The 16,982-nt window shown below is 45.0% G+C and overlaps 2 protein-coding genes across 14 annotated transcripts in view; both read left to right on the forward strand.

Moving 5' to 3' along the window:
- polybromo (protein) overlaps positions 1-7,592 on the forward strand; it is an 86,640-nt gene extending 79,048 nt beyond the window's left edge. For all 12 annotated transcript variants that reach the window (XM_075891311.1, XM_075891320.1, XM_075891313.1 and 9 more), the window contains 2 exons: positions 2,675-2,777; positions 7,342-7,592. In XM_075891311.1, coding sequence (XP_075747426.1) covers positions 2,675-2,777; positions 7,342-7,558 — 320 coding nt within the window. In that variant the 3' untranslated portion in view covers positions 7,559-7,592. The remainder of the gene's footprint in view (positions 1-2,674; positions 2,778-7,341) is intronic.
- A 3,327-nt stretch (positions 7,593-10,919) lies between these two features.
- fbp (fructose-1,6-bisphosphatase) overlaps positions 10,920-16,982 on the forward strand; it is a 29,223-nt gene continuing 23,160 nt past the window's right edge. For both annotated transcript variants that reach the window (XM_075891324.1, XM_075891325.1), the window contains exon 1: positions 10,920-11,065. In XM_075891324.1, coding sequence (XP_075747439.1) covers positions 10,935-11,065 — 131 coding nt within the window. In that variant the 5' untranslated portion in view covers positions 10,920-10,934. The remainder of the gene's footprint in view (positions 11,066-16,982) is intronic.

The following is a 16,982-nucleotide window of genomic DNA, read 5'->3' on the forward strand; positions in this document are numbered from 1 at the left end:
CCTATAAGGGAGCAGTTTATTTCGAAAATTTTAAAAAATCACTTATTTTCAACTGCTTGTGCTTTCGCATGAGCAACGGCAAAATGTGCTGCTCACATTCTGTGAGGAACCGCATGTCAACATCGTCATCATGGGCTCCAAGGAAACGACGCAAGATGTCCAAGGAGTCTATGACCTGTGACGCGGTCACTGCTTTCGGGACCGCCGGAACACCATTCATGGCTGCGTCGTCATTCGATGGCGTCATTTGATCAGTGTTGGCGGTAGCAGCGTAAGCACTCCTATGGATCTCAACATCGCTCAGCTCCTCGTACAAAATCACATCCGGGTCAGCAGTGACGTAATAGGGGCTACGCTCTCGGGCACAATGCCGGCATCCTCGAGAGCTGCCTATGCTGTGGCTGTTTTTGTGTCTTTCCTCGGTCTTACGTCGTCAGCAGCTTGTACATTGTCACTTGTGCTGGCCAAGTTCATCTATTCAGGCCAAGTTCCTCTCTTCAGGCTGAAACCCTGAATGTGCAAAACAGTTCTTAACAACGTCACGTCATGTTAACACCTATTTGGCGGCCAACATTTGCACAGCCGTGAACAAGTCAACTTTGGTGTCGTGGCCATGCCCTGTGTTCAGTAGAATTCGCTGAAGAAGCCTTAATTGGTATGCGTACTTTAAGGTATTGATGACGCGTTGATCGAAAGGCTGAATCAGTAACGTGCAGTATGGCGAAAAAAACTTCACTGCAACATTCGTTAGCTTGACATTGCTGTCCAGGCGATGTGCTGAGCCATGATCCAGCATAGCAGACACTGCGGTCTTGCTTTTTCATGTGGTTGTCAAACACAACGATTCAGTCAGTGAAAATGGCCCTTGTCATTCATGAACAGTTGCTGGCAATGTACTTCACTGACAGGTTTTTCGTGCTGTTGAAGCACTGCGGTTTGGCGCTCTTGCTGATAACGAAAAGAGGCCGTTTGTCGAACCCGTCTGTTTTTGCACAGAGCAACACGGTGGCTCGCTTTTTGCTCTGCTTACATCTATGGCACTGTTTGCCTTTAAAATCAAGCGTAATTGCTGGTAGCATTTCGTAGAAGAGCCCGGTCTCATCCGCATTGTACAGGTCGGACGTAGCATACTTCTCTACGATGTCAGCAGCGTGTACGACACAATGCACGATGATGCACTGTCGCAGTCTGCAGAAGTGCACTCCAAACAGCACCTCCTCGATGATTTCATGGTGCTCCTTATGTCGGTTGAGCCACCCGGAAGTTGCCTTGAAGTTTTCATTGATGCCTAAAATGCAGGCAGGCATAGTTCAGTGCTTTCTGCTGAATTAGGCTACTTACCGCTGATCAGTATCTTCTTAGCCTTCATTTCACAAAACCAGGCGTACACTGCCTTGTCAAGCTCTTCATGGGCTGGCTGCGTCGTCTTCTTCTGTTGGGCAGATGTGCCCGACGCTAGTGCATTTAAGATGCTCCCTTCGGAATTCACTATTGTCGGCAGCTAGCTCGGCGAGATACAATATTCCTCGGCGATACATCCCTTTTTTCGTCCTGCTGCTACCATGGTAGTTATTTTCGATTTCTACTCCAGCGAAAGAAATTACCGCTTTTTATTATGTGGCTCTGCTGCAAGCCCTTGCTGCCATAGACTGAGGGAAAATAAGTACGCAGGTCAGAGCTAACAAGGTGCTGGACTACTGATCTACCGAGCTAACGAGACGAGGTGGGGACTAACCAGGACTAACACTGCTACCACCACAGAACAGGTGTAAAAAAAGAAAGACGAGCCAGCAGCCAATATCAAACATGTGGATTCAGCACGGCTTCGGCTCGGCATCGGCTGGTCAAGCTCGCAAGCTCGCAAGCTTTCATGGCGTAACTCTGCGTTTCATGGAATGCTGCAGAGCATCATCGTCAATCACAAATAATGGCATCCCCTATGGTGTCATGGTTTTGCAGCATTTAGGGGGGTTACTTAACTTAGCTCAACTTTGGTGCATTTACGCTCACTTTAGCTGTCAGAACAAAGAACATGCCTAATGTAGACTCTGAATGCGGGTCAGCTCGTAACAATTTCCTGTTAGACAATGCGAGGAAAAAAAATGCAAAACAGGTGCTGTCATGGGTACTTTTCTTTTTTTTTTTTCTGGTCATTTTTAAAGATAAAAAGTGTTGTCACTTCGATTTACTAGTTAGCGTGGTTCGATTTGTGACTGGTCCAGTAGCTCGTGCCCGGGTAATTTTATTGAACTGGTTCGTTGTAGGAAAAGTTTTAATACATTAGAGCCTATGGGAAGCGGGGGGGGGAATCGAAAAACATTTGTTGAAGCGGAAATTTTATTGTAGCGGAGTTTGAGTGTATACGTATGTAATAGTGCACAATTTTGGGAGCATAGTCGTTCCATCTTAAATAATTCAAGTAGTATGTAGTGAAAGCAAGCTTAAATTACGAGCGTGGGTCAGCTGCGCGGTAAATATACTGCTTTCACATCAAAAGCTTCCTAAAGAGGCGTTCAATATCAGACAGTGTTTGATGGTTATACAGCTTGTACCTCATATATTTGCTGCCTCAAAGTATATGGCTGGTTTGTGCTGGTAGCACGAAGCACGCTGTATCGTTTTTTCGTGATAATAAAGTATTGTGCACTTTTTACTTGCCACTTGTGCAATGCAGCTCCTGGATTGCCACCACCGCCTCCAGAGCGGACCTTGGAACCAATCTTTGTGGCTCCACCTCCTCACCCACACAAGCTGCTCCATACCTATGCATACATAAGGTGACTATCTAGTCTTGTAATCACCTCGATGTACTATCAGCGTCAAATGAAACCCGAACAGCGGGGAGCCTTTTCGATAGTGTAGTGTGGGCCGTCCAGTAATCTTCATTGACAGGTGCGCACATCCTGTTCGGCAGCTTTGTGCATATATGCGGTCCTGTTCGTAGTGATAAGTGGACGGTGTGCTCTATACCATCACGAAGGCTTGCTGCTGTTTGGGTTTCATTTGGCGCTGATAAGTACATAATGTGTTTTTTGAATGTAAGTCTGAATGTATGTTTTGAAAGAACATAGAGAGTAAATGCTTGAGGGGGTAAATGTGCTTCATCAGCCCTGTCTCCTCTCTTTTGTCTACATTTTTTCTGTGTCATTGAAACTTTGGCTTTTTCTCAGTAGCCAGCAATTAGCACTCCGAATAGTAAGCTAAAGCATGATTGTAGTGCCATTCTTTGTCTCATTTTACTCGGAACCTGAACATTTTGTCAAAGCTGGCTTAGCATCATTTAGGCTGGGCGAATGTCACTGTTCAGCATTATTTTTTATTTGTGTCTGTTTGATGAAAAGAATGGATATTCAAGTACAGTGGACTCTCTTTAAGTGGAACCTAAAGGAACCACCAAAAAATGTTCTGTACAACAGGAGTTCCACTTACTGAAAGATCAACAGCAGTGCAGAATGCAAGAATAAAACCAAACTTGTCAAAATCACTTGTTTCATTCTAGCAACGGTTCCATTTACCCGATCTCCATGTATTCAGAGTCTACTGTATACTACAGTTGACTCTCAGTAAACGTAAATCAGGTAAACGAAATCGCTGCTTGAATGGAGCATTACAGTGGACTATCAGTAAACAGAAGTCAGATAAACAAAACTGCTGCTTGAATGGAACATTACAGTTTACTATCAGTAAACTAAAATCCGGTATACAGAACCGCTACTTGGATGGAAAGTAGACTCGGTAAACTGAAGTAGGGTAAACGGAATCGTTGCTTGAATGAAGCATTATTGTAAACAGAAATCAGGTAAACGGTACTGCTACTTGAATGGCACATTACAGTAAATGAAAATCGGGTATACGGAATCGTTGCATTTGTGGGGACATTACAGTAAACTTTCAGTAAAAGGAATTTAGTTAAACGGAACCATTTCATGAATGGCGCATTACAGTAAACGAAAATCAGGTATACAAAATCATTGCTTCAGTGGGGACATTATATTAAACTCTCAGTAAAAGGAATTTAGTTAAATGGATACGTTTCATGAATGGCACATTATAGTAAACGGAAATCAGGTATACAGTACCGCTACTTGGTGGAATATTACAGTAAACTCAGTAAACAGAAGTAGGGTAAACGGAATTGCTGCTTGAAAAAAAAATAGCATAGTAAATGGAAATCAGGTAAATGGAACCACTTCTTGAATGGTACAGTACAATAGACTTTCAGTAAACGAAAATTGGGTAAACGGGATCGTCGCTTGAATGGTAGTACATTACTGTAAACTTTCAGTAAACGAAAATCAGGTAAACGGAATCGCTGCTTCAGTGGGGCATTACAATATACTCTCGGTAAAAGAAATTTAGGTAAACCGAACTGCTTCTTAAATGGAACATATTAGAGTAAACGGAAGTCAGGTAAACGGAATAGCCGCTTGAGTGGAGCATCACAGTACACTCTCGGTAAACGTAATTCAGGTAAACGGAACTGCTGTTTGAATGAAACATTACAGTTGACTATCATTAAACGAAAACCGTAAACGGAATGGTTGTTTCATTGGGACATTACAGTAAACCATCATTAAAAGGGATTCAGGTAAACGGAACAGCTTCTTGAATGGCACATTACAGTAAACAGAAATCAGGTAAACAGAACCATTACATTGATGGAACATTACAGTAGACTCTCAGTAAACTTAAGTCAGGTAAACAGAACCACTGCTTGAATGATACATTACATTAGACTTTCAGTAAACGAAAACAGAGTAAACAGAATTATTGTTCGAATGGCACACTACAGTAGTTGCTCAGTAAACGGAAATCAGGTAAACGGAACCGGTGCTTGAATGGAAAATACAGGGCTGGCTGTTTACATTATTTTTCGTGGTGTTAATAGGATATGTTCTATGTCGTCAGTTTTGGTGAAAAGTCACTACCTAATGATGATAACTTTTCTCAAAAATTCTTTTTCTAGTTTTCGACTGGTGAATGATGAATTTCTTAAACAATATTTTGGATGACTTTCTATAGTGGAGAGTCAAGTCAACGGTCGGAATATGAAAATAATTTCTAGTGTTGTTTTATAGTGCGAAGCAGGTGATCATTGGTGTCTGTAAATTTTTTGTATGGCACTCTTAGCTCGCTTTATGAAGGAATCGAAGTTTCACCAAGAAGTCACACACAAGTGATCACTGGAAAGAAAGGCTGTGTGCTCGCATATAAACAGGCACAGTCACTTTTGCTGCAGGAAAGCTTGTTTATTATTATTAAATGCAAAACATTTTTTTGCGTACTGCAAGCACGTTTTGTGTCTATCTATTTATCTGTCTGTCTGTCCGGCCGGCCGGTCGCTTACGTGTGGGTGCTCTCGTGATCACCCCCTTCACTTGCTGTGAACCAAAATTAGTATGGGACGGTAAGATGGTTTGACGAATATGACACGCTGGTCAAGTAAACAAACATGCACACATACATACATGTGCAAGAACATGCGTGAAGGTTGGCTGACACTCCCCCATTCCCTCCCCTCCATAAAAATTTTCTTTCCATGCCACTGAAATGTAGACTCGCATTCAAGAGAAAATGTGAAGGGGGGGGGGGGGTATTGCACATAAACACTATTCTAGGTGTGTCAGTGTTTCTTTGTCTGTTACGTCGGGTGCCCTAGTTTTTGTGTGATCCTGTAGACCTGCCCTTGAAACAAACGAGGACATATTCAGCACACCATTGTTGTTGCTTTGCAGCACCATATTTGACCTTCCTACCCGAAAAATGTTCTTAAACACGTCTTTATTAAATTCAAGATTAGCTCGGTTCCAAGCTTTACATTTGGTGCGCTTGTACTACCATGATGCAAGCAAGGACATATTCAGCACGCCATTGTTGTTGCTATACAGCACCTAATCAGGCCTTCCACTCCGAAAAATATTCTTGGGTGCATCTTTACCGTATTTACTCGCATAACCCTCACACTTTTTTGGGGCAGAAAACCGATGCAAAGTTGGGGGTGCGAGAATTACATGGTGAAAACTTTCCATGAAAATGTACAGAGCAAAAAACAAAAACAAAGTAGCCGCAAATTGGGATTCTCTCACCAGCAAAAGCAAGCTTTGAGAAGTACTAATTATAACTTACTTCAACAATAAAAGCACAAGTTCAACACAAGGCAAGATTTATTTAGGACACAAAAAGCGCAAGCAAATAGTCCAGAATCAGAACACCATACGCAAAGCTTGTGGGCATTGCGGGTGTAGCAATAGTGTTCGTCCCTCAACAGGAGCCCTCCAAAGGTAAGCGTAGGACGTCAGTACTGGGCTGATGGCTATTTAACAGCATCGTCGGCAGTTTCCTTCTGAAGAAATAAAGTTCACCATCAATTCCAGTCTTGGGCACATGGCAGGCCCACCGCGTCTTTGGTGGCTTTCAGCTGCCGTCACCAGTAGCAAACACAAAACTCGTTGACTCCGAAGTGCATACCGGCGGCCCTGTTGCTGTTGTTTAGTGCATGGTCAATCACTTTCAACTTGAGAGCAGCCGTGTAGCTTCAGTATCGCCCCATAATGTGACAAGTTTACTGACACAGCATACAAAACATGCCGCAACGCGCGCTTGCCACTTTGGTTTGGCTTGAATTGAATTGAACCTCCGTGCAATAATAGTAGGCTTGATGCTTAAGAGATGGCGCCAGGTGGTGTGCACTAGATCAGTGGCTAGATCGAGCAGACGACAATATTGTGGCAATTTTCGGGGGTGCGATAATTACTCGAGGAAAAAAAGAAATCGTATTTTTGTAGGGCAATGTGGGGGTGCAAGAATTATGCAAGTGCGAGGATTACGCGAGTAAATACAGTATTAAATGCAACATTCTCTGTGTCTCAAGTTTGACATTTCGTTTGCTTTCTACTATACTCATACCTCAATATAAGCAATTATCAGTTATAACAAAGTGACTAATAGCTTTGGCATAGATAGTTTAACAAATAATTGTTTATAATAAATTTTTGGATATAACAAAGTATTTTCGTGGCATATGTGATTTTGTTATAATGAGATTAGAATGTATATTATGTCCGCTGAATGTCACTTACGTGAGTGACAAGACTATGTAGATATCCTACCTGGGTTTCGAAGACCTTTGATTGCCGTGTTTTCTCACACGTGACGCACCCCTGTGTGTAGCTTGCACCACAACTTCAGCTCTGAACTATATGTATTTTCTGTGCAGGCTGTATGCGAGAAGATATGGTACTATGGTGAAAACCATTGTGATTCCTAATGTCAAAATTAACCTTTTCTTTAACCAGAATCGGAAAGGTTTAGTACTCACTAAATGTGCCACTTTGTTTGCAGGTACATTGAAAACTTGCAGCCTGACAGTAAACATGTGACCAACTGGGACGCCCAGCTCAAAGCCACAAAGGAAAATACGCCTGTCTATGATGCTAGCCGCCTGCCCACCCACTGGCTAGGCAATGGTGTTGGCAGCCATGGCAATGCTGTCAATGCCCTCTGGGCCTTGCGTGATTTCATGCTTCGGGACGCTCTTGGTATAGCTCGCATTTCCTAGAAGTGCCCATGGTGTTCAGTATTTCACTGTTTGAGCACATTCACTTCTGCATCTGGGTAATCACTTTGTGCTGCATTATGAGTGAGGCAGCACGACGTGCAGTCTATGGCCACCTTCATTTGTAAGTCAGGTCACCTCCCTTGTCATCTTTTGTTGTTTTTTTTCTAATAGGTTGCATTGGTTTTGCAGCATGTTTGTTTTGTTTTTGTTTTTCATGTAGAAAAAAAGCTTGTAGCAATTCTGGTTTTATATATTAGGCCTCTACCAATTGGGTAGGTGGAAATTTGTGACTGTCATTGGACTGGTCCTTTTTTAAAGCCACTGATTTGGTCTATCTTCTGGCACTTTGGGGGTGCTAAAACTGTTTACGACAACACTTCATGGTCTTTCGCAGTTATGGTTATGTGCTCTTTTTTTTTTTTTTACGGTCCTGCGAGTGTTTGTACAATTGTGAATTTTTAGACTACAAGCTCGTATTGGTGCCCTCATATTGATGCCAATCTTCTTTGGACTTATTGCATCACGTTGCATGATTTTAGCAACTTTTTCAGCACTCTCTTTATATTTTGCTCGATTTTAAGTTAAGGCGTCTTCGGTTAATAGTAAATAGCTGGCAATTACAGAAGCATGTCATCTCTGTGTTTCGTTATTTTCAGAACCCTGCTTTTTTGTATATTAATATGAGTGTCTGTGATGGTACCCTATATCTCGTGACCTGTGAATTAAAACCAGTTCATGTGCAGTCAGTGACATTTTTTTTTGCCTCATGCTTGCTTTTTTTTTAGTGCAATATGCTTTGTCTTTTGTGCAAAGACCCTAAACACATATTTTTAATACAGCATATTCTAACATGTCAAGGTCTTAGGTTGCACAGGCCCTTCAGAAAGCAGTTGTAATGCTAGTTTTTTTTAATGTGCTTTTTTGTTGTTATTGATGACTATTCTTTATTTATTTTCCTGATTTAGTTCACAACTCATGTTTATTCTAATGTCCGAGCTTCGATGATTCTGTTGTTCAATATAAAAAGATTAATGTGGAGGTTTTTGTTTAGGGCTGCCAAGTTTAAGATGCCAAGTGTTGCGTGCATTTAATAGGTACGTGAAGTCACTAATCTTTGTCAGCGCAATGTTTTTAAAAGTGTGTGTCAATCATCATGTCAAGCTATCCACCATTGTGTTGACAAAATCAGTATTTGACACTTTCTGTGTGTGCGTGTTTGTATGTGTAATTGAAAACATGTTTTTCATAACTCATCATCATTTCAGAACAGCTTTGCTGAATTTGTCTACAAAAACAGGCACAAAGTCTGTGTATACTGCTGTATGAGAACTTGTCTTGCTTTTTTGGGATAAATTGGATTTTTAATAAATGTGATCGTTTTGAACATGCTGTTGCTTCCCTTGATTTATGCACGACACATTACTGTCACATCAGAATTTCTTGTTTTTTTTTTTACATTAAGTGGTTATCTAGTATTTGTATGTGTGCTTATATAAACGCACCATGTGCGTGACAGTTCAGGGCTCCCCTACACCACTATAGCATCTTGTGTGACATATGTTTGAATGCATTGTAATAACAAAGTACAAAGCGTGTTTGCCTCTTACGAAGTGTGTGCCTCCGTTACGAAATGTGTGTAGGTTTGCTCAGAGCAAAAGAAGCCAGCCTACAATGGTGAGATTGACGGTGCAAGCTCTTCAAGCATCTTTTCAAGGTCTTTGTGTTGTTCGACACTCTCACTGCTCTGAAACAGTGGAAACAAGTTTCAACAGTGCACATCTGTGAAGAAATTTGACTTCACATTATCCTAAGTCACCATTGAAGTGGCACTGTTCTGGTATAGTAATATAGTGGAAGAGATAAGTCTTGCTTCCACCAGAAAGCCCATCTAGATTCCTTCTTTTCAATTTCTTGAAAAGAAGAAATCTTTCTTAAAAGAAGAAAGTTACGGCCATAAGCAGTTAATTGTGAGCACTGAATACAGCAGGCTAACAGGTGGCATGCGTGGGCTCGTGTTGTGTGGTAGCCTCTTGTGTGGTAGCCTGCTGGGAGGGAGAGTAAGGGGTACAAATGGCTTTCAAAGGCCCCGAAAGCGCCACTGATACTTTTTTTTAACATTTCAGATAAACACGGGCATAAATTTCGGAATACTGTCACGATCAACGACGCCAAACGCGGCAGCAACACTGGTGTAATAATAAAAATGGTTTCATGTACCTCCCCAGGCATTGCCATTATTCCCGGCGCTCGCCGTGAGGTCACAAGAGTGGTCTGGTGACGTCATCAGGGGCGGGCGCTTCTGATTGGTCGAACAAAAACTGTTTTGCTAGCAGGTACGCGTGCGCCCTCGGTGATTTGTGAAAGGAAAACGGGTTCGGACTGCACGCGGTAACTCAGCCCAACACACACTTTTCTCCTCCGTATTTCTCTTCATGTTGGTCGGCACATGGTGATAAGGGGACGGAGCATAGCGAAGGAAAGAGCGAAACCAGAGGGAGAGCCGCCTTTGAATAATAAAGTGCGGATAGCTGCGCTATAACGGCGCATTTTAGAAAAATTGTCGCTGCAGGCCACGTGTTCTTTGTAGACTCGTTCACGACCTGATCATCACCAGCAGAGCTAAATGTGTGTGTTTACATAAGCGCACTTTAAGATAAGGAGTGCTCAGGCATGTGTTGGTGCAGATAGTGGGCAATATCTGACCTTTGTTCCGTCGAGCATTACCTCACTCATCCTATTTTTTTGTTGTTCTTGTCGTTAAAGGTTACGTTCACCGCCAGATATGTTGGGGACGTGAACCTAATGCAGTAAAATAATGAAATAGCGTGAAATTCGGTGCTTTAATTCTGAATCGTACCGGCATCAAAGGTCTAGACCGACTGTTAAAGTAAACGGTCGGTTCGGGCCGCGAGTCTTGCGTTCGGTGAAAACGAATGGGAAAAGCCTGTTCGAGTTGTCCCCCGCATCACGTTAAAGAACCCCAGGTGGTCTAAATTTCCGGAGCCCTCCACTACGGCGTCTCTCATAATCATATGGTGGTTTTGGGACGTTAAACCCCAGAAATCAATCAATCAAATCAATTCCCCCGCATTGTATGGCAGCCCTGGCTGTGCGCGACGCGTGATTAGTTTCGCCGCGTCGTACGTGCTCGCGGTATGTCGGGAACAGATCGCGCTCGCCGCCTTATCGACCGGGTCGCACTTTTATCGACGCTAGCTGTCGATAAAGCGACCGGTCGAATCCAACGGCCTCGTGAAGGGGAGGCGGCCGGAGCACGAGTCGCGTCTGCCGCTCGGCACGCCGCACCGATTGAAGTTCCGCGAAAAACCTCGTCTGTCAGCCTGCAACGTTCGCTAGACACCGTGCCGTCATCGCCATGGATGTGTCGCCGACGGGCATGCCGTCGTACTCCGAAACGAGCAAAGGCATGGTCACCATGCTGCTCGACGGCTATCGATATCTACAGAACAAGCGCCGAGGCGAGAGGGTCTACTGGGTCTGCGACAGGCGAGTGTTCAATTCCATACAGTTTTGGTAGTTTCGGTTGCATGAATGGTCGAACGGAGTGCGCGTTGACCGACGTAACGGTGGACAAACGCCGAAACGCGCGCAAGGTTGCCTTGCTGTGAGCCACGTCGACTGCGCATTCGAATCGATATGCTACAACGAATGAGTGACATGCGCGGGAGTTGCTGCGAGAGGAACGGGATCCTGGTAAAGCTAGCAGCCGCGGTCGATTCAATTGATTGATTTGTCGGGTTTAACGTCCCAAAACCACCGTGTGATTATGAGGGACGCCGTAGTGGAGGGCTCCGGAAATTTCGACCACCTGGGGTTCTTTAACGTGCACCCAATACTGAGCACACGGGCCTACAACATTTCCGCCTCCATGTAGCCGCCGCAGCCGGGATTCGATCCCGTGACCTGCGGGTCAGCAGCCGAGTACATTAGCCACTAGACCACCGCGGCGGGGCGCGGTCAATTAAATAGCAATTCGGGATGAAGGCTCGGTTTACTTGTTTTGCATGTCGCTCCGTGTATGTGTGGCTTTTCCATTTTTTATTGGGTAGCTTGTTCATTATTTACAATGTGAAGCCGTTGTGAGCAGCGCGACGAATTCATTGCACGCGCCAAATGAGGCAATCGCTTTAAGTGGACGTGGTGCCGCGTGGTATGACAACAGAACTAACACTAAATTCACGCTTCTCGATCATGGCACGCGTTTTTATTTGAGTCGGCCGGGATGAACATATTCGGATATTTACTGTACAGTTCATATCTTAAGAAAGTATTAAGGCCCACTTTGCAGCTGTATTGGCTATATCCGCAGAGCACGGCAAGTTTGAGAGCTGTGGAACAACCCACGACAGTCACGGTTCTAGCCGGCGCACCTGACCAAGTTCAAGTGGCGGGTACAGGGCATGAGCCCCCTCCCTTTCCTAGAAACGAATAGAAGGGCGTTTGTCCGTATCTCGTGTTTTTTTCGTGCCATAAGCTACTTTAGGAATGAACAAGTCACTCTGCTGAACTACAAGACGACCAAAATTTCAAGAGTTGGAGGAGGCAGTTATGTGCAACTGATGGGGAACGTGGTCAAGTGGTAGCCCTACTCCAGCTTTAGAGTCGTGTGAACGAGGGGCACAGAGGGTGTTGAAGGGGAACCCTTCATTAAGTCGCTAGCCCTACGCACGCATTATGGGTGCGACGAACCTTCCCCTCCCCCTAGATGGGGAAACCAGCGCACGCCTATGGAATGCACTGCGTTGATGCCGTTATTTCACTCGTCGTTCGCCATAGGGGCATGAGCAGGCGCGCGTAGCCAGAATTTTTTTTTTTTCGGGAAAAAATGGGGGGGGGGGGGGGGGGGAGCGTCTTTTTGATGTCAGATGGGGCACCTTCTTGAAAAAAATCGTGTTTCACTTTACGCTGGTGGGAAAACAAAATTTGGGGGGGGGGGGGGGGACACGGATTTGGTGTGCCATCCCGTGCTGACTACGCCTCTGGACATGAGCTCCGTCATAATTTTGTTTCGGGGAGTGAGAACCCGTGTTACACCGTGGTTGGGGGAGGGGGAAAGCGTTGCTTGGTGGAGCAAGTGCTGATGTGGAATGAGGGGGCAAGTGCCATTTGGTACCCTGCTGCCGACGCTCGTGCACAGGGGCTGGCATTTATTTCGTTGTCGACGGTTATCCCAGTATCAAGTCATCACCATGGAAAATACGATGGTCTGTTATAGAAGTTCCAGTTACCTATGGGTTCGTGTAGAAATCATGAGTATGCTTGCGCACCTGAAATAATTACGGGAATTCACAAGAAGGACCACAAGAACGGCGCGAGCTGGCGCAGCTTGCTTGTGCCCTTTTTTTTTTTTTGGGGGGGGGGGGCACTGCGAGTACCAGCATTGTAATCCGGTGGTCTGTGTAAGGGCGCAAATATATGAATTAAGATGAAACGTTAGGAATAAATGGGTCATGTATAAACACAGATTAAGAAATGATTACATTAGACAAATATAAATATAAGCTGTAAATCAATAATCTCAAACAGGATGAACTAGATCGATAGATGAATGCCGAAATACCACATTTGGATAGGGAATAATTTTAGCAAGAAATGGCTAGGCAGTCGTTCCTGTTGTGGTAGTTTATTGAAAATGCCATAAAGGGCAGTTTTGGGAATTCGGCAAATTAGTAAATTTCTGAATGAAATATTGAGACACTTTTTCCTTTAGACGTCAGACTCTGGAGTTTTGCAGACCCGTGGCGCCACCTGTTGGCGCAGTTTTGGGTAGTGCAAAGCCCGACTCTACTGCACGGTTGGCTGCGCAACCATGGGTGCAACTAGCGCGTGCGAAACACCGATTGAGCTAAATTTTACGTTTGTTTGCGCATTGAACACTCAGAAAAAGATATGCGAATTTATATCCGCTAGACGGACGCGTCACCGAACCGCCATGACGTGCTTGCTGGTTGACTCTCAAGAACTAGGGCGAAAACAAAAGCAGACGATACAGCTCTGCGCTCTACGAAGGAAGACGTCAGTCGACGCTACTTTTTCGCTGTGAAGTGCTACGTGCGTAAAGGACTTCAGCTTTACCAATTTCCGTCGCTGTCGCAACGCAGAACGGTGTGAGCACTGGACACAGACTGTTGCGAACGTGCTGTGTTCGCATGAGAACGTGTGATATAACGTTTGTCTCCTGTTACTGCTTCGAGTAGTCTTGACGGAGAAGTGTTGCAGCTTGGGCTAGTTTGTATGACATGATGATAGTTATAGCGCGAGAACGGAACGATGACAAAGAGACAAGAAGGACACGAGCGCTATTGTCCTTCGTGTTGTTGTGCCACCGACATGTTCCTCGTTCGGCAGCACGTCTCACGAGATCGAGCCCTGTTTCGACGAACTGTTTCCCCCCCCCCCCCCCCCCTCCCAGCGCCGCCTTCCGTGCAGAAGAACCATGCAGTCCGGGGATAACGTCGTTCCCTCCGCCGGACCACTTTGCAGTTCCGGGCATGGCTACGTTTCCCCCTACGAGCCCGAGAACTGGTCTTGGAGAATGGACCAAAGACGCTATTTAAGGCCGAGCCGGCCCCATGTTAGAGGAGATTTTGCCCCAGCCGACGTTGTCGTGCTGGCTGGCTCTGTAAAACGACAACCTGCGATAGTAAACGCTACTTTTGTTGCTGTTTTCCAAACGGATTGCCTCCCTGTTTCACCTTCGGGCTAAGGCTTCATCGAAGTCCGCTGGACGGCCCGCCGCTCTTCGCCACCGCTACCATCGCGACAGAGCAAAATTCCTAACAGTGTCCATCTTGTCTCTTTGTCATCGTTCTGTTCTCGCGCTATAACTATCGTCTTGACGGAGAACCGTGGTAACTTCGATTATGATGCTCAACAGAGCCTCTGACCGCGGTGCGCGCCATACAATAAACAACGCACACGCCGCGACCGCCGATAATCTGAGGTACACTTGCCACCACAGAGCATCGCGCACTTAAGTAGGCTTTGAAGGTTCTAAGTTCCGGCTTTAAGTAACGAATGCGAACACGTACTTTATGCAGGTAAATCGCGAAATGTTAGTCATGATCACAATCAGGTTTTTCTTGCCGTTATTCTCCGCGATTGTTGGAGCAATCTCGGAGCTCTGTGTTTTGCAAGTCGACACGCATGTATTGCAGTATATGCAAAAGGAAGATAATCGTCAACAGAACATTCTAGTGTGCGTAATAAAATAGTTCAACGCACAGGAAGCGAGAGATGGATGGAGAATGCAGCTGCAAAGGCGTGAATCACCGGGGCGCAGTCGTGCCGTTGTTGAAGCTTCGTACCACTGATCGTAAGATACATTGCTCGCGTATGCACTTCAATGCTTTGGCATAATGTGTATGCCCAAGTTTAAACCATTTAGGCGTAGCAGAACGGACGTCGAAGTGCTTGCCTCACACGCCATGTCGTGTGATGCTCGCGTATACGCTTAAATTGTGATTTGCAGCACGCCGAAATAACTGAAACATATTTCAAATTGTACCCGCAGTTCGCTTTGGTCAGCCTCCCTTTCTGAAGCGAGGTTGAATTTACTGAAGAAGCTTACCAGGTCCTTGATCTTGAGGGAACCGCATCTTGACACCACTGAAAAAGAAGGGAATATGCACGTTCACTTGCGGACGGATCTCTTTGCACTATCCTGCAGTTATGGCCAGCTCGACGACGAAGGCGCTGCGGGCGGCGTTTTTCGCAGCGCCGCCTGGGCATGCAGAATCTGACGTCCATATTAGCATGGTCCCTCAATACTTGAGAGACCATGATGTTAGTAAGGAACGGCGGCAGGTAAGAAAGACATGAGTAATGTTTTGAGGCTCTTGACGGTAACTGTATAGTGGATATAACAGCACACCAAACCTGGACGAATAACGATTTGGAATGAGAAAGTGCCCCGGTATAGTGTACGGCAACAAAATTTTATTCCAGTCTGCGAGTGGAACACCAGTTATGAACCGCGCAAAAGAAAAATGACCTTGTATCCCTTATTGTCTACTTTCAATTTCATGAAATCTTGGCTTGTTCAATATTTAGACTAGATAATGAAAGCTGTATGTCGGTCATTACCGGACCGTAACCGTGCACCCCGTAGCCACATCGTTAAAAAATATACCACGATGGCCTGGCACCCATATCAACCACACTGTGCGTAAATTTTCAGGGATTACTTATGTCTATGCATTCAAAACAGAAAACTCGGAAGGAAGCTGTAGTGAGAGACGCCAAAATTTTTTCTCTCTCCCTTCCCTGCTTTTAATCTTTGTAATCGTTTTATTTTACATTTTAGTTAACGGTGTAAGTTAATTGTAGTTATCATCGACAGGCATCCCCCGGAGTGCGTGTGTGCCATAGTCGATAGACTGCAAACAGACAGACATACCAATTGTGTCAGTCCAACACATGCTAGCCCTTGTCGTCTTCATACCCCTTCTTTGATCCGCGCAAACTTGGTGCTCAAGAGTATGCAGACGAACTCTTTATAGTTCTTAATTTTTCCAAGAAATTATGGTGGCAATGTTTATATCTGCGCTTTGAAGGCATCTAGTCTGTGACACAGTCGAACCCAACGTTACTAGATACAGGTAACGTTGATCGAACCTGCCTACAAGGAACAAGCATATGTGTGAAAAACACTCACGTGCAACTATAGCTTGATGTACCCGAAACCAGCTACGAGGCGATAATTACGTGAAATTTTATTAGTATTTCTTTATACGTAGAGTCGTAATTTTAGTGTTATAATGGAATCAATTAACAATCATCCTCCGTAATGTTATAAGGTCAAATTCTTAGAGCCAACGGTAACCACTGAACAGGTTATCACCTCTGCAGCTTCAGGTATACGCTTCGAACCAGCCTCATGCGCATGGTGGGAAGAGAAATGGGTGCAAAAATAATAACACTATTTTTCTAGTCCGTTTTGTATTCGTGCCAGATATCCAGCTTTTGGTGCCAAGCAAACATGTTTGCAAACGAAATGATTCATTTTTACTCGATACCGAGATTTATGACGCAGAAGCTCCTCCCTCCACGAAGCTACGCACACCCAGCGCTTTCACCGTGGCCTCGGTGATCGTTCACGTTACGTGCATGCCAGTAGACATGGACGTCTGAGGGAGCTGGAGTGGCGCCAGGATTTTTTTGCGGAAGTGGGGGGAGGGGGAGGCAGTGATTTGACTGTTTGCTTTTGGTGGTCATAGAGGGGCAGGAGAAGAAGGAGGAATAAACTTTCTTATAAGAAACCAGCAGGTTTAGGTGGCCGGGCCTAGGTCTCCCATGAGGAGATGAAGATTTATTTAACGGGCCACCAGCCCAACCCCCTCTCGTGCCCTCCGCGGGCGCTTCCCCTGTGGCAGGGGCAATGCCACGGTTATTTTACCGAGGG

Source organism: Rhipicephalus microplus, chromosome 1 (genome assembly GCF_043290135.1).
Source record: "Rhipicephalus microplus isolate Deutch F79 chromosome 1, USDA_Rmic, whole genome shotgun sequence".
Taxonomy (NCBI): Eukaryota; Metazoa; Arthropoda; class Arachnida; order Ixodida; family Ixodidae; genus Rhipicephalus; species Rhipicephalus microplus.